Source organism: Oratosquilla oratoria, chromosome 8 (genome assembly GCF_046742065.1).
Source record: "Oratosquilla oratoria isolate Oo_2021 chromosome 8, ASM4674206v1, whole genome shotgun sequence".
Taxonomy (NCBI): Eukaryota; Metazoa; Arthropoda; class Malacostraca; order Stomatopoda; family Squillidae; genus Oratosquilla; species Oratosquilla oratoria.
This window is the reverse complement of record NC_134784.1, coordinates 24,204,606-24,228,605: the sequence shown is the minus strand read 5'-3', so window position 1 is coordinate 24,228,605 and position 24,000 is coordinate 24,204,606. Positions and strand designations below refer to the sequence as shown.

At 41.9% G+C, this 24,000-nt stretch overlaps 1 protein-coding gene across 1 annotated transcript in view; it reads left to right on the top strand.

Annotated features, from left to right (window-relative positions):
* Nucleotides 1-24,000, top strand: part of LOC143027645 (fibrocystin-L-like) — a 94,448-nt gene that overhangs the window by 47,150 nt on the left and 23,298 nt on the right. Inside the window, exons 35-59 of the mRNA XM_076189041.1 lie at nucleotides 26-175; nucleotides 648-825; nucleotides 1,303-1,453; nucleotides 2,357-2,510; nucleotides 3,377-3,555; nucleotides 4,342-4,508; nucleotides 5,148-5,386; nucleotides 6,038-6,177; nucleotides 6,677-6,961; nucleotides 7,642-7,814; nucleotides 8,145-8,377; nucleotides 8,613-8,842; nucleotides 9,784-9,933; nucleotides 10,834-11,058; nucleotides 12,280-12,377; nucleotides 12,910-13,019; nucleotides 13,939-14,029; nucleotides 14,886-15,058; nucleotides 15,709-15,827; nucleotides 17,227-17,377; nucleotides 18,889-19,022; nucleotides 20,025-20,139; nucleotides 20,691-20,864; nucleotides 22,549-22,779; nucleotides 23,888-24,000. The exon at nucleotides 23,888-24,000 is cut by the window's right edge and continues 55 nt beyond it. Coding sequence (XP_076045156.1) covers nucleotides 26-175; nucleotides 648-825; nucleotides 1,303-1,453; nucleotides 2,357-2,510; nucleotides 3,377-3,555; nucleotides 4,342-4,508; nucleotides 5,148-5,386; nucleotides 6,038-6,177; nucleotides 6,677-6,961; nucleotides 7,642-7,814; nucleotides 8,145-8,377; nucleotides 8,613-8,842; nucleotides 9,784-9,933; nucleotides 10,834-11,058; nucleotides 12,280-12,377; nucleotides 12,910-13,019; nucleotides 13,939-14,029; nucleotides 14,886-15,058; nucleotides 15,709-15,827; nucleotides 17,227-17,377; nucleotides 18,889-19,022; nucleotides 20,025-20,139; nucleotides 20,691-20,864; nucleotides 22,549-22,779; nucleotides 23,888-24,000 — 4,163 coding nt within the window. The remainder of the gene's footprint in view (nucleotides 1-25; nucleotides 176-647; nucleotides 826-1,302; nucleotides 1,454-2,356; nucleotides 2,511-3,376; nucleotides 3,556-4,341; nucleotides 4,509-5,147; nucleotides 5,387-6,037; nucleotides 6,178-6,676; nucleotides 6,962-7,641; nucleotides 7,815-8,144; nucleotides 8,378-8,612; nucleotides 8,843-9,783; nucleotides 9,934-10,833; nucleotides 11,059-12,279; nucleotides 12,378-12,909; nucleotides 13,020-13,938; nucleotides 14,030-14,885; nucleotides 15,059-15,708; nucleotides 15,828-17,226; nucleotides 17,378-18,888; nucleotides 19,023-20,024; nucleotides 20,140-20,690; nucleotides 20,865-22,548; nucleotides 22,780-23,887) is intronic.

Below are 24,000 nucleotides of genomic sequence, written 5' to 3'. Positions count from 1 at the left end.
CCTATGACCTCATTCCCACCACCAGGAAGCTTCGGTGGAGGATTCATCGACATTTCTGGGAAAGGATTCGACCCTAACGGTCTTTCGAGTGCGACTGTGTGCGGCGTACCTTGTGAAGTCACCACTTCGACCTCGAGCGCCCTGACCTGCGCCTTACCCGCCGCCGTTGTCCCTGGTCAGTCACGAACTTTCTAGAAATAGATTTGTAGATAGATGAATGAAATAGAATATTTTTACTAAATGGATAAATAGATTGATAAATAAGTATGTATATATTCGGTGAATAAACAATTGAAAATACTAAACTGTAAATAAATAGAATCAATAATTAAATAAACATGTAAGTAAAAAGTGAAATAAAACAGCATATAAAGAAATATATATATATATATATATATATATATATATATATACATATAACATATACATTCATATATATGAACAAATTGAAATATATCATATAAATAGTTACAAAGTAAATTAATAAACAAATGTCCAAAAACATAAGCGACTCAGTCAACAAATAAACTTATCAACCAAAACATCCATCATCAAACAAATAAATTATCGAATACATAGAACTGTTTGAACAAAGTCAGGAAAACTTCTCATCAAAGGAAAATTAAAATATTCTTCTCCTTATGAAGACGACGGAAGTGACCTAATCTGTGACGTCACGGTGACCCTCTCCAACGAGCTCAACTTCACCTTCGATGGGAGCTTCGTCTACTCGACGTCCCTCACGCCGAATGTCACCTCCATTTCGCCAGTTCGTGGAGGCACTGGAGGGGGAACGGTCGTAACTATTACTGGAACCGACTTCAGGTACTTGGGTCTTAGACATACATATATACATACATACATGGATACTTACATGCATATATACATACATACATACATACATGCATACATACATACGCACATACATACATACATACATACATGCATACATACATCCATACATACATATACACATACATATATACATACATACATGCATGCATACATATATGTATGCATACATACATGCATGCATACATAAATCCAAGCATACATACATGCATACATACATACATGCATACATACATCCATACATACGTACATACATACATATGCATACATACCTGCATACATACATACAATAGAATAGAATACAATAGAATAGAGTACAATAAAAAAAAAAGAGAATAGATTAGAAAAACACAAAATAAAATTAGATAAAATGGAATAGGATAGATAAGGCACTGAAAAGACCGACAGAACAGATACGACGGTACAGTCGCTCAGACGATTTCTGATCAGTTCTTCAGGCAACGTTGTCAGCATGGACGGCTCCCCGTGCAATATCACGTCGGAGTCCGAAACAGAGATTGTGTGTGTCACAGGCCCTCACCCCGGATCAGGAACTTTCCCCGTCCGTATCGAAGACAACCAAGGTCATCTTGCCACTGTGGTAAGCTGAGTCAGAAGCGCTGGTGAAATATATTCCCCGCCCCACCCACCCCCCACTCCAGATAAGCTCCTGGAACGCTGGAACCCGTCCATGGAGCCCCTACAGAAGAAAATGTTTTACAGTCTTCTGTCTATTAACAATGGGATTTCCCCCCCTTATAAGGGAGGTAGCCAACTCAAAGGCATCCAACCATTCCCATCCATTCCACTCCCATCCAACATCCCTGCTTCCCTTTCCCATCTTAGCTCCTCATGGATGATAGGTCATCCCTCTCTCACGGCCACTGTCCAGATCAGAAGTTTTTAGAAAGGTCATTTACAGTCTTAATTGATCTATTTCACTTTCATAAAGTAAACATATATTTTGTTCTGATAACCGGTTTAGGTATATATAACTTGCCTTTCTCAGGTTTGTTGATAATTTTGGAGAAAGAATTAAAATATGTTTCTGGTGATTGCTTCATACACAGAATTACTGTATCCGTGTTCTAGTCTAGTCACTTGATCACTATTTCTAAAGGTGCCACTGGGAAACTCTCAAGAAAACCCAGGGTTCTGGGGTTCTTTGAAGTGCTCAACACAGGCACTTGTCACAGTTACTTGTTACAAATAAAGAAAACAAATATTTTAATTACATCTGTTGCTTTGTTAGCGGAGAGAGCTTTCTCAATCACATGAGAAGTGAAACTTTGAAAAAATGCATATCTTCGTGAAACTTGAGACAACATTGAATCAACTCATCCAGATACCAATAAGACTAATTTCAGAATGAAGATATGAATAGCCCTGGCCACAGTCTCTATCTGCTCTAGGTGCAACCACAGCATAGAGGACACGAAACACCTCATACTGCAACACCCCACACTAACAATCCCTAATCCATACTTTTACCTCTAATGCCTAGAGTGAAGACTTCTTCTACATCGACCGCTGGTCCTCGATCTACACCTGGGGAGGCTCGCCTCCTCCAGGCGAAGGGGAGTTTGTTCACATCGTCGAGGGGCAGACCATCATGCTAGACAACTCCACTGAGGTCCTGAAGATGCTTCTGATCTCGGGTGAGTTTGGGAAGAAATGCGGATGAAGTGCTTTTAATAACCCATAATAAGAGCACTTGGTTCTACAGGTAGGACTAAGAAAATAATCGTGGAAAGATACTTAGCTTCAGGATATGGTTAATCAAACCTTGCTTCGGGTTTCACTAAGTAGAAAACCCATGAGCCCACAATGGCTAGTAACGGTCCTCGGAACCTCCTAAAGACCTCTAAAAAATTTGACTTTTCTGTTTTGTATTATTGTGGGGAGGTTTTTATATCATCAACTGAAAGTCGTATAGACGGAAGATCAGTCTCCTGTTTCTCGCTCCCCACGTGTGATGATAAAGAGTAAGAAATACAGCTAAATCTTATAGACCAGTCTGAAGACCAAGTATCAGCCCACGGGGCCTTACCTCCTGAGGAAGGTAAGGGGGTTGACGATTTTTGGAAATGGTTATTTCCGCTATCCATCTTGGAGACCACCACATACAAGTAGGCACCCGTCATTGGTCCCTCAGTCTATAGTATGTTAGAATATCAACCAATCAATCTATGGGCCTAGGTCTCTCTTGCAGGAGTCCCCAGGGAACCGGTAACAGCCGAGGGATTGGCCCGCAAGTCACTCAAAAAAGAGATGGATAAGGCTAAAGTAGGGCAGTGTAGGGTGAGGTTCATAGGATGAGGTTCACGGTGTCTTCTATGTAGTGATTTCATCTAGGACAGTGTTACAAAACTACAGTAACAATCGTGTAATACCTGATGTTGTTAGAAATGATACTTTGTTTCAGTTTACAGTATATTTATGCACAAGTTTTATTAGAGAAAAAGAAATCATTCTAGGTCATGCTCGAGTCAACCTTGCGTCTAATTCACACACCCTCCTGCAGGTCACGTGATGTTCGACAGGGAAGCTATTGAGGAAATTGTCCTTCGTGCCGAGTACATCCTGATTGTCGATGGAGGGTCACTTTCCGTCGGATCAGAAGAGGAACCTTTCGAAAACGAGGCAGTCATTGAGATGCATGGATCCCCTCTGTCAATCGAGCTTCCACAGTATGGAGCTAAGGTAAAGCTACAGGGTCTTTGTAACAACGATGTTCTATATCAGAGCCTATATACCTCTATAGCCTTTCGACCTCAGTGACCTTGGTGTTCAGGTCTAGGTAGTGTAGCAATATATATATATATTATATATATATATATATATATATATATATATATATATATATATATATATATATATATATATATATACATGGTTAAAAGGACTGCAAAAAAGAAAGAAAAAATATTACAATAGCTGGGAGGGTTTTAGCCTTTCAAGATAATAAACACAGTTCTAAACATTGATAGTAATATCATCATTTGACAAATATCGCCTCCCACACAAGCTTTGATATAAGAATCAAACAACTGGTATCATTTAATTTGTAATTCCTTTGCTGTGGCACCTTTGCAACCGAATTCAGGGTGAGGTAGAGTAATTAGGGAACCATTACCAACGATATATTTTAACACAAAATTAAATGTTCATATTAGATTTTACAAAATCACTTAGTATTCCAATCCATCATATTCCGCTAGATTTGCTTATTTTCACCATAAGCTTCATTGTGTTTGAATATAAATTACATGTACCTAAAACCATACCTGGTCTGTGTGTGCTGCTTCAACGTAGCCAATACAAAAATGTGTATGTACTATTTCGGACACTGGAATCTGACCCGTGATATATCAGAAAATATACTCGGATTGGATTGATTAAAGATTAATTTATAATTGGATTGATTAAAGATTAATTTACAAAACTCATGACTAATGTGTGTGGGTATTGCCTCATCATGTCCACCAGGTTATTGCAGTTCGTAATGGTACACTGGACCTCCATGGTCGCCCGATACCTGTGACTTGGACCCACCTGGCGGCCACTACGGCTGCTGGAGACTCTACCATTACCCTGAAGCAGCCAGTCGCCTGGAAAGTTGGAGACCAGATCGTCCTTGCCAGCACTGGAAAGGAGTGGGTGTCCCTTGTGTACATAGATGTTAATGTAGTGTTATGTTACTACAGTTGGTGAAAGTACTCGCCACTAAGAGAATAGTATTAATTACATTCCATTTCTATCGAGACTTGTTTATTGGAATTAAAATGCGTGGTATAGGCGAGCAAAGCCGATGTCTTCTCGGCGAAACATAATTCTTTATGCAAGAAGGACATAATACATATTTAGGAGCACCGCGAATAATTTGGTTTACGTATTACAATTCTAACCTTACAGAATAATAATACTAACATTTATAGACATTTACATATCTATATGTGGGATATAATGATATTAATAAAGATATATTTCCATAATGCAAGTTCCAGCGCGATGACAATATTAATGAATAAAAATTACTTATGGTACACAAATGCTACAGAAAACGAATTCTTCGAGGTGTGACCATGCTACATTAGTGGCAGAAAGTCCTACACATAAGTATTTATAGTGACACTGCCCCCGAACCGTGGAGATACTCTCCTGTCCTAGACAAGATCACCCTCTTGTTCTTGCTGTCTCCAGGTTATCTCCTTCATTTCCATGGCATCCTTAAGGTAGCGAAGGCGATACACTATAACGAATCTTCTTCAAGGAAATCTTCTCTATCTCCACAGGTTCACCAAAAACGAGAACGAGAAGAGAACCATCGTCTCTGTGTCCCCAGATGGATATCAAGTAACACTCGATCGCCCCCTCGAGTATGAGCACATCTCCATCGAACAGACCTTCGGCGAGTGGACTATTGAGACCAGGGGGGAAGTGGGGCTGCTGACAAGGAATGTCAAAGTTCGGGGAAACATTAACTATGACACATCAGCAACAGCTCCGACATGTGATGGAGAATCTAATTCAGGTTGGTGTATATGGTTAAGAAAATAATGATAATGATAATAGTAATAATAATAATAATAATAATAATAATAATAATAATAATAATAATAATAATAATAATAATAATAATAATAATAATAATAATAATAATAATAATAATGATAATAATAATGATAATAATAATGATGATAATAATGATAATAATAATAATAATAATAATAATAATGATAAAATCGCCAAGAATGTTTTTTTTTTATGGTACGGTTGGCGTGTGTTACCTCGTCGTGCTTGTCTGTCGCGTTTGCAGTGATCACGACCTCTGATTCATTCCTCTAGACCAGTTTAGGCTGGTGTCTGTGGTAGGAAATAGGAAAGAATTCTGCCACCGTGTTTTCCATAAGTGTCGTAAAAAAAAAGACTATGTGGGACGGAGTGACGTGTCAAGGGGTCCTGTTCTCTCTATGTTCATCCTACGAGAAGTCAGGTTGTAGGAAGCTCTGGGAGAAAAACTAATAGAACCTTAAAAGTTGGACCATTAGGGGGGGGGGAAAGGATGAACCACCGAATGAATAATGGTTAACTATTGTTGATTGTGTGTGTGTGTGTGTGTGTTACCTCGCCGCTGTTGTCTAGTGTGTATATAGTGACCACGCCCTTTAATCTGCTCCTCTAGATCAGTTCGCGGAGCAGGGGTGCTTCGACGTGGCAAAGGTTGACCAGTTTGGCGTCACTATTATGATTTCCCCAAGGGATCCTGACACAGACGAAGCAATAGGACGCATATCCTACACCGAAGTCAGCTATGGAGGACAGGTAAGTCGAGAGTGCCGTGTCGCTACAATTCTTTCACTGCACAAAAAGGGGGTTGGGTTTGGGTTCTCTATAGCAGGGGTTCTCAGCCTTGCTTGGCCCATGCACCCCTTTCACCATTTGCCAGAATGCCGTTCCCCCCTCCTTTCCAAGATTGTTTCAAAAGGTGCATTCTGAATGATATGCAAATATTACTAAAAAATCCTTTTAATTTTTCCAAATTAGTATATATACATTCCGGTTTACAATTTTACATGGATTAGGTATAATTCCAGCCCAGGTGACAGGCCAGATAGGCCAAAACCTATAATTGCTTCCCTCATCCCGTAAACTTACTGTGGTCACAATTCACCCCCAGAAAACCCAAAAATTCCCCCCCCCGGGGGTGAATTTCACCCCCTAATGAGAACCCCTGCTCTATAGGCGTGAATCAAATCGATGAGTGTATAAAACTGTCAGTGGCAAGGACCTAAAAACGAATGGGTTCCATGTCTCCCCCCAGGCTTTCCAGCTGGGTCGTTACCCCATCCACTACCACCTAGTGGGAACCACGAACGCCTCTTATGTCCGAGGATCTTCCATCCATTCTACCTTCAACCGTGCCCTGACGATGCACGACGTCAACGACTTGCTGGTGGAACACAACGTAGCCTATGACAACTTCGGACATGCGTTCTTCACTGAAGATGGCGTGGAGCAGTTCAATATCATTCGGTATAACCTGGCAGTTTACACCCGGTCCTCCTCCTCGCTCCTCAGTGTTGACGTCACACCTGCGGGATTCTGGGTTTGTATGAGGGTTACACTAACTCACACTAGATCACACTCAAGTCACACTTAGTCACATTTACCACACCAAACCATACTTAATTACACTTAACCTTAACTACGCTTAGTCACATTTAATCATACTTGCCTACACTCAACCACACTTAACCACATTCAACCTTAGTAAATGACATCTATACTTAAACAACACTTAATCCTTTCACGAAGTTGGATTTACTCTCAGCTGAATAGAATCGTCTGTTTAGTGCCAATTCATCTATTTTTTTCTTCAATTCTGTGAGAAATCTAGGTTTTCGAAGAGTCTGGATTGTCTAATGGAAAGTGGACACTTTTAGGGATAATCTTGATGCCACACCATGTCACAAGGGTTTTGGGGGCATTCGGGAAGAGTTGTTCAAATGACAAGGAAGATGACGACAATACTGACAACGATGACGTCGAAGTCATTACAAATAATGCCAGACTCATGTTAGGCCTTTTCTGTTCATTAAAAGGCGTGTTTTTCCCATTTTCCTTTACTTCCCATCCAAACGTATAACAAAGATCATAGGCCTGGGCGCAACCCCCCCCCCCGGAGGTCACGCACTCCGGACGTAGCCGGGACGGCGAAGCCGGTGCTCGCTGTTAATTAAATCGAAACCTTTAGCTGCGACTAACATGCGTCTATGGAATTCACAGATGGTAAACCCAAACAACGATTTGTATGGCAACACCGCAGCAGGAGGAACACACTTCGGGTTTTGGTACCGTTTGGAAAAGCATCCTTCCGGACCATCCGCCACAACTTCGTATTGCCCCAACAATGAACGCATGGGCAAGTTTAGTAAGAACACAGCCCATTCCCAGGGCAGGTAAGATTTGGTTAAGGTTCTTGGATTGAGAAGGGCCCGTGATTTGGATCTGTGGTTAACCAATGGAATAAGCTTAGTAGCCATAGAGTGGGAGCTGAAACTATTAGTTGTTTTAAAAGAAGGTTAGATAACTTTATGGATGGGGATGATAGGTAGTAAGGATCATGGAACTGCTTAGTGTAGGCTTTACGGGTCTCTTGGAGTCTCTCTCATTCTTATGTTCTTATGTGTTGGTACTTTTCTCTGTCTTGGTACCACAGGTATGGTCTTTGGGTCTTCTCGATGGATGGTTCTTATGTGTTGGTACTTTTCTCTGTCTTGGTACCACAGGTATGGTCTTTGGGTCTTCTCGATGGATGGCTACCACCCAAGGGAGAGCGTCTGCTCGGGGAGACGTATCAAAGCTCTTTTCGAAAGCTTTACCGTCTGGAGGACAGAGCGGGGCGCCGAACTCGTCTCTGGAACACGGATCGAGTTCAGTGAATTCAAGGCTCTCGACAACTTGCTTGCCGGCATCGAGTTCGTTGAGGCCTTTGGAGACTTCTCCGAGAACCTGCGTTCCGGTAAGTACCATATGGGTCTTCTTGGGTCTGTTCTCCTGCATGTGTCCCTCTTCCTCAACACTGACTACTGCGACATGGACCAAAAAGTCCTCTTTCTAAGTACCACGACCCTTTGTAATCCTTCATAAACTTCTCTTATTACATCAATGTCAATACCGACCACCTCGACATGGACCAAAAAGTCCTCTTTCCAAGTACCTCGGATCCTTTGTAATCCTTCATAAACTCCTTTTAGGGGTCTCGAACAGTGTCGTCGTGGGAGCCTCTGCTCTCACTCCCGAGGGATGTAACGGCAGTGGGATCGTTTCCCCGAAGAAGGAGGCATTCTACATCGAGGGAGTCACCTTCGCCGGGTTCGACACAGGCACTTGCACGGCCTTGGGGACCTGCTCCCAGTGCAAAGAAAAGTCGGGGGGCTATTCGATCACGATCAAGAACGTAACATTAAACAACACAAACCAGTTGGTTAGTACATCCCTTGCGGAAATTTGTACATCAATCTTCCTTTCCTATGCTTTTCGTTCCTCTCCATGTCTATTTCTTCCTTTAGTACAGTTTCGATGAGTACATGGTCACTCTTTCCAATTGGTGTCTTGTACTGGACTTTGTCCACTATTTCAGGTTCTGTTGCTTCCAGTGGGTAAAACCCGCAGCCCCATTGTGGCTGGCAACGGTTCTCGGTACCACCCACAGATCTCACTGGGGGGAAATTTCGTACTGATGACTGTGTTTTGTTAGTGTGGGATTGCTCCCAAAGTGGTAGGGAGAGGGGGATCAGTCACCGGTTGTCAGCTCTCCATGTGTAAACAAAAGTGTAAGAAATACAGTTGAAGTAGTCCGGTGACCGAGTGTCAGCCCTTCAGGGTTGCACCTCCCAATAGAGATGAGAAGGTTGATGGGATTTGAAAATGGATAGTTTCGCTGTTCAACATAGTTGAAGTAACCTTACCGTTAAATTTGTTAAATTAATTTAGTTTAGATAGTTATGTTAATCAAGTTAGTTAAATTAGTAGCTGTTTCGCTGTCCAACACATTTGAAATAACCTGACCGTTAAATTCGTTAAATTAATTTAGTTTATATAGTTATGTTAATTAAGTTAGTTAAATTAGTTGCTTCTTCGTTGTCCAACACACTTGAAATAATCTGACCGTTAAATTCGTTAAATTGATTTAATTTTGGACAGTTATGTTAATCAAGTTAGTTAAATTAGTTACTTTAGTTGAGATCGAGTTAGTTTAATCGGGTTTATTAAATTCGTTATATTAGTTAAGTTCGTTAAATTCGTTATATTCGTTAAGTTAGTTAAATTCATTATATTAGTTAAGTTCGTTAAATTCGTTAAGTTCGTTAAATTCGTTATATTCGTTAAGTTCGTTAGATCCTTTATGATCCTCTTTCCTTCTAGATTAAATTCAAATGGGAATCGGATACCATCGTGAAGGACCTCGACGGATCCTTCTCAGGAATCGCAGGGGGCATTGTGTTGCCAAGTGTGGCAATTCTCCCCAATGACTCTTGCACCACTGATGTACCAGAATTTTCCATCAATCCCGAGGTAAGCACAGACCCTTGCAGGAAATCACTCCCGTCGTGCGACCTTTGCCGTTATCCGAACGGTATCTACATGTATTGCATATCATGTTTATTCCCTAGAGCTGTGGAATGGAGACTGGGTGATGGGGATGGTTTCACCTCGCGTATCCGAACGCCCAGTGACCCAGTTAGTTCGGATATGGGAGGGATACCATGTTACCACATTTCTGCTCCCGTGTCTTATATTAATCTGAATGTGTATAAAAGATAATAATAACATAAGAATGAAAGAGACTGCAAGAGACCATAAGGCCTACACTAAGCAGTTCCATGTCCATTACCACCTGGCATCCCCATTCATATAAGTGATCTAACCTTCTATTAAAACGACCAATAGTTTCAGCACTCACTACATGGTTACTAAGTCTATTTCATTCGTTAACCATTCCATTGGTTAACCGGTTCTTGCATATTTCCTTCTTACACTTAAAATCTCCCGAATTAGATCCTTTACTGCACTGGTTCCCAACCCTTTCTGGCTTGAGGCCCCTTTGCCAGGCCTTTCAGAACTCCCCTGCACCCTTATTAGAAAATCTAAATTCTAGTATGTCAGTATTTTGTTGATTCAACATCAGCGTAACAAAATTTTGTCCCTGGATAATATGAAAATACTCATCTTTACACTGATGCTGCTTTAATGAACAAAAATGGATGACAGAGTCGGTAACACGAAAATTATTTTTACCCTCAATTTTGGCGGCGGCACCCTCAGTTGATCCCACGGCATCCTGCAGTGGTTGGAAACAACTGCTTTACTGCAAGTAAACTTGAATGTAGACCCTCCACACCAAATCAAAACCGACTTCGTAGATGACCTTATAACACTCACGAAGCTTCTGCCTCACCTCTCCTTCTTGTCCAGGTACCTGGGGCCGTCTGCCAGCCACCCTTGAGGTTCCTCCGTTGGACTCTCGACGGGAAATCCATTTCCCCGAAGTCTCTGCAAGGAGTTGACGTCGTCTTAACGGACGAGAACGGTAAGAAGATCAGAGCTCCTTATATGGAGAAAAGAATCCAAGGTCCAGGATGGATGGCGGTGCTCGTCTCGGGGGGAACATACGATGTGGAATTTTTCGAAAACTCGCAGGTAAGGTCACCATTTCAAGAACGACAACGACACCAACTTATCCTCCTCTATCCCCGCTCCTCTACCCTGAAGTAGTTGCTGATTGGTTGAATTGTTGTCATTCTTTTTTATTTATTCATTTATTTTTAAGTCTTTGGTGAGAAAAAGGAGCTGATGTTTGGTATCTTGAAAATATTTCATTCACATTAAGGGACCTCAATGGAGCAAAGTAGTCAATCCGTCGCCCCTGCTCTCTCTTGTATAAAACCCGCGACCTTCAGGTAATCGCCAACGGCAATATAGGGGTAGTTTCTTTTATTGAATATATGTACATATATATATATATATATATATATATATATATATATATATATATATATATATATATATATATATATATATATATATATATATATAAGTGTATTTGGCAAAATCAGCCAAATCTACAACATTTTCTCGCGAGTCAAATGAGTAAAATTAATCATAAGCCTACATACGTGCATGGCCCCTCTCCACTTTCCCCTCTTATAAGGGCACCAATCCGCTGCAAAGCGTAGCATAAGGTTACCAATGGTTATACAAAAGTTGGAGATTTAATGGTTTTTGTTTTAAGGTGAGCTCTGGGCTTTGCGGTTTAGTATGCGTGCTAAAGTTTTTTTTTTTTTTTTTTCCCGGTGTTGGAGAGAAATCGCCACTTTTCGTCCTCGATAATGAAAATTGCTTAAGTTAACATATACCCAATACACCAAATGATTTGCACATTACAGTCACTTAAACAACAAAAGGTCGTTTTGTTTCCGTGTGTATTTAAACAACTTCAATTGACGAAATCTGCGTGAATTTGATCAAGCTACTTTGACGAAACTGGACTGAATTTTAACAAATTTCATAGACGAGGTTTGTGCGTATCATAACAAATTCAGTGGACGAAGTTTATGGGAATCTTAAATTCAATGGACGAAATTGTGGATTTGAAAGATTTTCATAGACGAAATTGGTGTGAATTTGAGCAATTTCCACTGGCGAAATCAGTGTGAATTTAAAAAATTTAATTGACGAAACTGGTGTGAATTTGAACCAACTCCATGGAAGAAATTGCGAATTTGAACAAGTTATATTGACGAAATTGGTGTGAATTTGAAAACGTTATATTGACGAAATTGGTGTGAATTTGAACATATTTCATTGACGAAATTGGTGTGAATTTGAACCCTCTTCACCCATGTCATTTGTGTCTTGCAGATCACCAACATATCTTACAAGGCGACGGTCGAGCTTCTGACCGATAGCGACTTTATTCGCTTTAAACACACATTTCTTCAAACTCCAGATGGCTTTAGGTAAGCTGAGAGAGAGAGAGAGAGAGAGAGAGAGAAAGAGAGAGAAAGAGAGAGAGAGAGAGAGAGAGAGAGAAAGAGAGAGAGAGAGAGAGAGAGAGAGAGGGCGGGAGGGAAGGGAGAGAGGGGAAGAGAATGGGGAAGGTTTTGTTACTCAGAACTCTTTACATCGTCAGGTTCTTTTTGTTTACATTGGGCCTTCCAGATCCGAAAGCCTTATGTCGTCAATCTGGAAGGCCAGTCAGTTCTGGAAGCCCATTTTGGGTCTTCCGGCTTGATTTCCTTTTAATAAGGGCTAAGAACTTTTACTTTGGGCTCTGATGCCCCCTTCCAACCCCCCCTCCAAAAAAAAAAAATAATAACTTCTTATAATACTGAATCTACAGTACTAACAACTACATTGACTCAGCCGAGGGAACGAAAAATTGTCAAATCATCACTTTGACCTTGCAAACATTAGTAACCTTTGGACCCACTCAGTGACCGTTGCCGGTTACTTGAAGGCCGTTGATTAATCTATTCCCTTCCATTCCAGCACAATCAAAGGGAAAGATCAAACTAGTTTAGATCAACTTCCGGACCTAACCACATCTAGCAATGGAAACTTCTTCTTCGATAACTCCACCAACACTGTGACTTATATAGGTAAGTTTGATATACACACAAACACATACACGCGTCTCGATGGCGTGGTGGCACTGCTCTCGACCGCTCATTCAGCGATCCGAGTTCGAATCTCGCCAGGGGTGAAAATTTCAGCATCGCCGGTACTCCAGCTCTGGTGGGTAAGGAGTTGGATGCGCGTGCGTGTATGTGTGTATTCACCATGGCCTTGGATCACGTGTTGGACTCGTGATCGACAGCTATTTCCCTCCCGAAAGAGAGCTCAGAGCTCATATATGACCAATCTATGAGTAATGCTGTGACCTTACACGCACACACCATCCAACTCCCCGCCCACGAGAGTTGGAGTAACAACCCGCAGCACTGCGATACTGAAATTATTTCAGCCCTGGGCAAGATTCGAACCCGGACCGCCTAAGTGGCAAGCGGGAACTCTAACCACTGGATCACGAGGTCTGTGTGTGTGTGTGTGTGTGTGTGTGTGTGTGTGTGTGTGTGTGTGTATTCACTTGGTCTTTGGATCACGTGTTGGACTCGTGATCGACAGCTATTTCCCTCCTGGAAGAGAGCTCAGAGCTCGTAGGTCCGATCTATGGGTAATGCTATGACCTTGCACACACACACACCCCCAACTCCCCGCCCACGAGAGTTGGAGTAACACCCCTCAGCGCTGCGATACTGATATTATTTCAGCCCCGGGCGAGGGTCGAACCCGGACCTCCGTAGTGGCAGGCCAGAGCTCTAACCACAGCGCCATGTGTGTGTGTGTGTGTGTGTGTGTGTGTGTGTGTGTGTGTGTGTGTGTGTGTGTGTGTAGTTAAAATCCGTCAATTGATTGTCTTACGAACAAATAAGGTAAAAGTTATGGAAATATATGAGCCACAGGCTCCTGTTCTCACACAGCCATTAACCAACCTTGCATCTTCGTTTTACTTTTTAGTAACAACAAACGACGGGACCTCACAACATAGTAGCTCGTCTGACGAATTCCAAAAAGGAATTGCCAAGCAAATAGATTTCCAAGTGTTCAGGTGAGTAAAAGTCCCTTCTCTATTTATCTTCAGCTGGCAGAAATATTTCGTCACCGATGTTGCCATATATTTGTTCTATAATTACATCAGATTTCATGTAAATATACAGTAGCCCCGTCGCCATTTTCTTCCTTTACCTTTTACAATTGTTATTGAGATTAAATTGATCAACTGACGCCACCCGAAGGGCATTCCCCTCGTCTTCTTTATTTCCTTGAGAGGAAATAATGTGGGAGGACCGCCATGTAAAGGAATCCGAGGGGGTAAACCATATTCGGCTACCGGGCCCTGCTGTGGAAGTGCAGTGTCTTACTGCATTGCTTCACGCATAATCGGATGCATGTGCGTCTCGTATCTTCTAAGTCGCGGGTTCGAGTCCCGCACTACTTTCCTATTCCCAAGAAACCCATAATAGGACAAAAGTGAAGGCTTCGGCCGCAGCTACTCAGCGCCTCTTGGTGTATACTCCTCACCTTCTTCTTCTTCTTCTTCTTCTTCTTCTTCTTCTTCTTCTTCTTCTTCATCTTTTTCACGCCTTCCTCTTCCTCCTCCTCCTTTTCCTCCTCTTTCTCCTTCTCCACCTTCATCTTTTTCTCGCCTTCCTCTCCTCCTCCTCCTCCTTTTCCTCCTCTTTCTCCTCCTTCTCCACCTTCTTCTTCATCTTTTTCTCGCCTTCCTCTCCTCCTCCTCCTCCTTTTCCTCCTCTTTCTCCTCCTTCTCCACCTTCTTCCTCCTCCTCCTCCTCCTCTTCCTCCTCCTCCTCCTCCTTCTTTGCCAAAAGATGTCATCGTACTCTTCACGAAAAAGCTCTTCTCTTGTATTATATCACCAAGACCCCACATTCTGTTCCCTCCAGGTGCTTCTACGAAGACTGCAGTCCTCCCACGCCTCCCCCCGAAGTCCCAGACGTCGTACTTCGGTGGTCGGACAACGAGACATGGAGTAACATGCCCGTGGGGAGTGGAGGGCACCCTGAGGAGGGCACCTACCATCTGCCTCTTGAGGGAGACAGCATCATCATCCCGAAAGGTCTGTAGATGACCGAATTGAGGCATTCAAATCTCCAAAGGGTTTAACAAAGCAAGGTCATCGTATTGAGACACCAGGCCAGGACTATTGGACATTTGAATTGGACAAATTTGCGGTGGTATTCTTAAAAAAAATCTTTCCCCTCCAAGGATTTATATAAGGTTTATATAAGGAAAGATTTATATAAGGATATATATATATATATATATATATATATATTTTTTTTTTTTTTTTTTAAGAATACAACCATAAGATTCTTACAATGGTATTCTTAAACATTTGTTTCCCTTCCAAGGATTTATGTAAGATTTATATAAGGAAAGATTTATATAAGGAAAGATTTTTTTAAGAATACCGTTAGGCTCAAGAAGGGAATGGGTAAAAACTGGTTTACCAACTGAAGGGTTTATGAAAACTGGTTTACCAACTGAGGGGTTTATGAATGGAATAGACTTGGCAACAATGTAGCGAGCGCGGAAACATTTGGTCGTCTTAAGAGTAGATTAAATTATTTTATGGATAGGGCTGACAGGTGGTAAGGGACATGGAACTGCCTAATGTAGGCCCTATGGTCTCTTGCAGTCACCTTCATTCTTATGTTCTTATGTTTTCCTCGGAGTGATATTAATCCTTCCTCTCTTCCTTCACAGGTGTTTCACTTCTTGTAGATACAGAAACTCCATTGCTGGGAAGGGTGATCCTCTATGGTTGTTTGGAATTTGAAGACACGATGAACCATACCTTCCAAGCTTATATCATCTACGTTCAGGTATACTCCTTAAAAAAAAAAAAAAAAAAAAAAAAAAAAAAAAGGCAATCGTCCAACGCTTATAGAATACACGCTTCGCATTGCGAACGAGTTACATTCCGAGAGCCCGTTTCTAATTCCAAATGTTCGTAAGTCGTTATTCAATATAATTCTTAAGGTACTCAAATCTACGTGCACAAGTTTGATATAAAGTCAATACATGTTTATTATCTAGAAACATATTACTAATGATACATAAAGCAAGAGTAAATTGTAATACTAATACTTTTCATGTGGGATTTCTTACCTCTGAAACTGGTAAAGCAGGATTGAGGCTTCGTTCGTATGTCTGAAAGTTTGTAAGTCGAAGGTTCGTAAGTGGAGGTGCATTTGCATCTGACTGTAAATAGGGATCTTGCTGTAGGTTGAGAAAAAGTAGTGTTTTCTTGCTTTGGTGATGTCGGTTTGGCATTTATATATCAATGTATAGATATAAGACTTGACTCACTGTCAGAGAATGAGATATGATGGACAGAAAAATTTGTATATTTCGACCACTATCTGCTGAAGAGGACCACAGATAGTAATCGAAATATACAGCTTTTCTGTCCATCTTATCTCATTCTCCGATAGTGGATCAATAAGTCTTATTTTACAAATGTGCTACTACATTAAACCTTCCTAATGTATAGATATGTTATAAAGATACATTGCATAGGTTTCTGTGCCAGCTTGCGTGTGTGTATGTGTGTGTGTGTGTGTGTGTGTGTGTGTGTGTGTGTGTGTGTGTGTGTGTGTGTGTGTGTTCATTTAGTCGCGTGCACTTCCAGGTTTACCCAAGTGCACCTCAGCCTTGGAAGTCGAGTTCTTGTGTTGCAGTTCATTATTGACGGAGTAACCTGCAAAGGTAATAAGGTCCTCCTTCAGGAGTCTCTGGGAGTTCGGGGACCTTCAGAAGGTTCTTGGGAGTTCGGGGATCTACAGGAGGTTCTTCTGGAGTTCCCTGGAAGTTCGGGAGTTCGTGGATCTACAGGAGGAATTTCTCTTGGGGTAACCTATAAAGATGAGAAGGTCCTCCTTCAGGAGACTCTGGGAGTTCGGGGACCTACAAGAGGTCCTTCAGGAATTTCCTGGGAGTTCGGGAGTTCGGGAGTTCGTGGACCTGCAGACTCGCGCGAGAGGACTCGCGTCGAGTGTAAGAGGGGGTTGACACGGTGTAACGGTTCGTCGAACGCGGTTCGACAGACAGACAGACACGTGTTTAAAGTGATGTGTGAATGTGTGAACGGGGTATTTGGGGTTTAAACAACGTGTTCGACAACCAAATACCCCGTTCACACGTTCACACATCACTTTAAACACGTGTCTGTAAACCCCCTATTACTGATTCTAAACTCATTTGCCCCCCTCCACCTCCCAGGGCGGCTGTCTGGTCGCGGGTCGGAACTCATCAGTGCCTTTCACACACAACCTAAGGTTGGTTCTCCACGGTTCGCTTGACATGACTGATCCCAATAATGAAGAAATGCCGCCAGTGGATGGCGGGATTAGTATCGGCTGGAAGGCTTTAGGTATGTATCAACGATCAGTCATTTCCTTTGAGACTCGCTGAATGGAAAGCACGTATATGTATGTATGTATGTATGTATATGCAGAGTCCACTAGGAAGAGGAAAAACACACGGAGTCCGAGCGCTTTCGTGATATATTCACATTATCAAGGAATACAAGGTATTCCTTGATAATTTAGATATAACACGAAAGCGCTTGGACTCCGTGTGTTTTTCCTCTTCCCAGTGGATTCTGCATATTTGTGATTCACGTGTGCCTTGTAAAATTTATGCGTATGTATGTATGTATGTATGTATGTATGTATGTATTTATGTATGTATGTATGTATGTATGTATGTATGTATGTATCTATGTATGTATATGTTTGTGTACATATGCATGTATGTATGCCTGTATGTATGTATATGTGTATGTATGTACGTGTGTGTGTGTGTGTGTGTGTGTGTGTGTGTGTGTGTGTGTGTGTGTGTGTGTGTGTGTGTGTGTGTGTGTGTGTGTGTGTGTGTGTGTGTGTGTGTGTGTGTGTGTGTGTGTGTGTGTGTGTGCGTGAGAGAGAGAGAGAGAGAGATCAAGCACCCATGAATATAAGAAAAAACATTTAACTGCATTGCAAATGTTTGGAACAAGCTACCTGTTCATGTTGTAAGTTCGAATATAATTGATACTTAAAAAAAAAAAAAAAAAAAAAAAAATTAGATAGATATATGGAGTCCAACCCCAATCTAACTTATTTCTCGTCATCGTGAATTCATACATTTACATCGATTCTAATCCTTTTCCACTGTTTACAGACCCTCTAAATCAGTGGTTCTTAACCTGTGGGGAATTCCCCACTGGTGGGGAATGGCGGAGTTGCCAAGTGGGGAATGACCGGTCGGACAGAAGAACCACTGTCTTTTTTTTTTTTTTTAATCGATGTGTTTTTGTTTCTTTTTGTTTATTTCTGGTGTCTTCTTGTTGTCACCGATGCTGTGGTGGGAAATGGAGAGTTGGCTCACTAAAAAGTGGGGAATTGGAGAAAAAAGGTTAAGAACCCCTGCTCTAAATTCTCAAGCATCCCCTTAAGGAGCAATAAGTCTGTTGCTTTTTTCCATCTCCTTAGTATTCCTTTTGCAGTCCTTTGTACCAGTGGTTCCTAAACTTTTTTTCTGATTGAGTACCACGTGGTCTTGTACCATCACCGCGTACCACCTGGTTTCAGAAAAAGGACATTTCGGTCAAATATCAATTCATTCTTAAGTAGAACACACAGGTGGACCAATAGCAAAGACACACTTTCACACTTCGGAGACAGGTGTGGAAATGGCTGTGCCAGTGGGCCGCTACGCGAAGTATTTTTAGTTGTTGGTAACTAAATGTCCAACAACTGCAAATCGATCATAATCACGAAGGTGCTTGCATACCACCTCTAAGGCCTTAGAGTACGGTCAGTAATAGGCGTACCACAGTTTGGGAACCACTGATTTGTACCACGAATTTTTGTGTCTCATTCAACCTCTCGTCTCTTTTAGCCATGTTTGGGGACCTCTACATGCACGGGCAAAGCGTCAGCGCAACCTGGGTCAAGCTGGGAGCCACGGCCGAGGCTGGGTCAACCCAGGTCACACTAGAGGATCCCGTGTCCACAGACTGGATGGGAAAACAGGTACAGAGATCTGCATTAGGGACATCTTCCCCTCCACCTCATTCTCATCCTCCCCCCTTCCCCCTCCTTCCATTTTTTAATCTCAACGTTATTTCTGCTTACTTGGAAAGGCTTCAAGGAATGCGAAGAATATATACATTCATGCATACATATATACATTCATACATGAATCCACAAATATACATATTTGTACAAAAAACATACATGCATGTATATATACAGTACATAAGTAAATGTATACATGCATATATGAGTACATAATACATAAATGCATGCATACACAAATAGATACATAAATGCATACATACATGCATGTATACATACATACAACTTAGCAAACATGCAAAGCTATGCAACATGGCTGTGCTGTTACAACATTGTCAGAGGGACTGCAAAAGCCTTAAGCTCACTTATGCATAAATAGTTGAAGTAATGTTGCCACATGACCACCAACAGAGTTGTGAGAGCAATGATATGCAACATGAAACTCACAAGGCAATGGGTAACGCAACAAACTACTGTCGTTGCGGTAATGTTGCTGTAGTAGTGTTTTGGTAGCTTGACTGGCACACTTGCAACACCGATACAACATGAAAGTCACAAGGAAATGGGTAATGCGACAAAACGCTGTCGTTGCGGTAATGTTGCTGTAGTATTGTTTTGGTACCTCTAGGAATTCGGGGACCTTTAGAAGGTTCTTGGGAGTTCGGGGATCTACAAAAGGTTCTTCAGGAAACTCACAAGGAAGTGGGTAATGCGACAAAACGCTGTCGTTGCGGTAATGTTGCTGTAGTATTGTCTTGGTACCTCTGGGAATTCGGGGACCTTTAGAAGGTTCTTGGGAGTTCGGGGATCTACAGAGGGTTCTTCAGGAAACTCACAAGGAAGTGGGTAATACAACAAAAAGCTGTCGTTGCGGTAATGTTGCTGCAGTATTGTTGTGGTAGATGGGTCCACACACGTGCAGCGCCCATTTGGTACTGACTTGCCCTATGTTTACAGGTCCTCCTTACACCAACACACCGCGGGGTCAAGTCAGAAGTTCGAAATGTGGCCAACATAAGCTCAGACGGGCTCGTCCTTACCTTGGACTCCGCCCTGGAGTATGACCATCTTGGTAAGAACTTTCTCATGAGTGCTTTTTGGAGGCGTTCCTCAACTCCTGAGACTCAGTGTTGTATTATGGAGTTCTGGTTGGCGTCATGCGAGCTTATTCATTCTGGAACCACTAAGGTCTCTCAAAGAAGATAATCTGTGATGAAAAGTATTAGTGGGGTAGGATGAAACACATCGAAGAGCTTTTGTGATTTTTTTTTTTCTGACTGGAGTATTTCTTCAGAAAGATTACATTAATCCATCAACTTGGTTGTATACTTCTATAGTTCCTTCTGGTTAACGTTAACTATTTCATTCAGGGGGAAGGCAGGTTCATGGGCCTAGACTAGAGCAATTAACAGCTTGGAACCTTTATTTTTTATCCCAGAAATTTTCTTCGGTTCTTGGAAGCCTACAGCTTAAATAGATCAAGAAAAAAGATGGATAATTAGATCAAATAAGATGAAAAAATAGAATAAAATTTAACCGGTACTTAGCTTGGTTTTCAATGCCCTCACCCTGAGGCGTACTCCCACGGGAAACGCTGATGATCCTCCTTTTTTCCTTCTTCAGGTGTGACCCACACAACCTCCGACGGGAGCTTCTCCTACACCATGGCAGGGGAGGTCGCTCTTATGACCCGTAACATCGTCATCGAGGGCCAAGACTATGCCAACCTCAGTCAAGAGGGCCTTGGAGGTCGACTTCTTGTGTCGCAGTTCACTGCCGACGGGGTAACCTACAAAGGTGAGAAGGTCCTCCTTCAGGAGGCTCTGGGAGTTCGGGGACCTTCAGAAGGTTATTGGGAGTTCGGGGATCTACAGGAGGTTCTTCAGGAGTTTCTTGGGAGTTCGGGAGTTCGCGGACCTACAGGAGGAATTCCTCTTTGGGTAACCTACAAAAGTGAGAAGTTCCTCCTTCAGGAAGCTCTTAGGAGTTCAGGGACCTGCAGGGGAAGTTCCTCTTCTTCATGACTTCGGGAGAATTCGTGAGTTCGAGGACCCGTATGGTCACGAGTCCGTCTCGAACTCGGGTGAAGAACACCGAAAGGTTTTGTTCGACTAAAAAAGGAGAAAGTCGCTCTAACCCTTTCGTTCCTGTTGGAAATCTTTACATTATTTTTTCTGGTTAACGTCAGAAGATTTTGTTCGGATTAGAGGAGCTACTAGGACCGAAAGAGTTGTGGCGATGCTAGTGTGAGAAGAGAAACAGATTTTGGTGAGTTCGTCTCCTTTATTGTAAGGTACGAGTGAAATGGTTTTACATGCGGCAGGAGCCGATATATATATACCGCGTGGGTAGTCACCCGTGGTGCGTAATTACACAATTGCACTGGATTAGCTTAGGTCGGGTCAAGCAGGGTCACACTGTCAGAGACTCGTCAGGTCGTGAGCGACATCATGCGCGTTTCATGCCACATGATCATCGTGGTGTGTACAGAGTCAAAACATCTGTCTCAATATATATATATATATATATATATATATATATATATATATATATATATATATATATATATATGCGGAAAAACCACCAAGGAAAAAGAAAAACTGATGACCAAGCGCTTTCGTCTATTCAGACATCCTCAGACATCACGAGTTTATGTGATTTCTCATACATATATATACATATATATATATATATATATATATATATATATATATATATATATATATACATGTTGACTATCTCTTTTAGCATTGACTGAACTCTTAGTTGTTGTTGTTGTTGTTGTTGTTTTATTCTAGCTAACACTTAAAACAGTGAATCACAACTTACGGTTCATGGACCACTGGTTGACCCACAGAGGTCCACAAGTTAGACCCCAAACAGAAGACTAGTGGGAATTTGTAGATTTAGTGATACAGTTTAGTGTTGATGGGGTGATTAAAAAACAGATATCCATAAGTAAGGAGGTTGAGAATCCTTGAGGTCTGAGGAGAGTTGTTAAGAGTCTCAGTTCATCGAGGTATGTATATATGTTGAGACATTGTGACAAGTTAAAGGTGGAAAAAGAAGACACGGGTTTATTCCTGAAGAAGCGTAAAGCGAAACCGGTCAGGAATTAACTCGGAGCTAGACCCGTGTCTTCTTTTTTCCACCTTCTTCAATATGTATGTATGTATGTATGTATGTGTGTGTGTATTCATCTTTTTCAACCATATTGATTTTTCACTTTAATTCCATGCCATCACGATCGAGACTGACAAGTAGCTCGACGGAAGCATATACGGAAACTGATACGTAGTCAAGCCAGGGACTCGAACCCAGCTGAGACGTAACAAGTGAACAGTGACTTAAACCATTACGCTATGGTTTGATTCACTGTTCAATGTTCACTGTGTACTGGGGACCATTCAGTGTATGTATGTATGTATTTATAACCGGCTTCCCCATGAGCTCAAATGTCATCGTACTCATCTTTTACCAGGCTCCGCGCAACTGGAGAACGTTCAGTTCCTGAATATGGGTCAGTTGGGCTGGACCGATCACAACGACCCTCGCTTCGCCCTGGTCTTCTACAACCTCGGAGACGTCTCCTCCGGGCCGTCCTACGTCAGAAGTTCGACTTTTGTCTTAAATCATAACTCGGCCTTCGGGGTCTACGGGACCAACAATCTTCTGGTGGAGGACAACGTTGGGTATCGCTCCGTTGGCCCAAGTAAGTCTCCAGAATTCAGCGTTTCTCAACCTTTGTACCCTTGCGTAACCTTTAAAATAAATCGCATGTATCAAGGAACCACTACGCAAAAAAGAAAAAGAATTTTTTTTTATACCATACCTTTAAAATAAATTGCATGTATCAAGGAACCCATACGCATAAAGAAAAACATATACCATATCTTCTTTCTCATTTTATTTTCATCGTAATAATAGGTTTGATAGGTAGGATGATGTCCATATTACATTATTACAACAACCAAGAATATGTCGTGCGTGTTTAATTATATTACGTATATGAAATTAAATAGAAAATCAAAAGTGCATTAGCTTATCTCACTTGTTCTCGCGGAACCCTTAGGGACCTTTTGCGGAACCTTAGGGTTCCGGGGAGCCCTGGCTGAGAAACGCTGGTCCAGATACAATTCGAGTTTCTTATTCAGTTTCCCTGAAATTCAGAAATCTGTCTGTATGTATTCAGATAAAAGAGGTACTCGCTCTTCAGTCTCTTCAGAAATCTCTGTTGTTGTTGTTGTTTTTCGGAAAGAGAGCTTCTGAAATTTTGTTGATCTCTTGTATTGACCAAAAGGATCATTCTCTCTTAAAATGGGGGGAAACACCCAAGGTATTCACCCAACCATCCAGCACCTTCTTCCTCTCTCTCTCTCTCTCTCTCTCTCTCTCTCTCTCTCTCTCTTGTCTTAGCTCCTTCTGGATGAAAGGCCATTCCTGGCCTTCCCTCCCACCCACTGCCCGGGTCAGAAGCAATGCAGCAAGTCACAGCACCTCCACAGCAGCAGGGCTCGAAAGTCGAAGATGGTTTACCCCCTCTGCTTCCTTTACATGGCGAAAGAGAGTCATCAAAGTTTACAAAACTCCGAATACCAGAAGCAGTTTCTAGTATTCTAGAAAATAAATTAAAATGTTATTATCACACACACACACACACACACACACACACACACACACACACACACACACACACACACACACACACACACACACACACACACATTAACGCACGCACGCACGCACACACACGTATCAATTCTCTAACTTGTCAAAAAAGTCTAACAGCAATACATAACCCCCCATGCGTTAACCCGCAGGCGTCGTGGACGAAGGCCAGCATACCATCTACCGAAGGAACCTCTTCTCGACAAACTTCAATCCTGCGACTTACAACGGAAGGACCATCACGCAGGATGACAAAGTCTTCGGC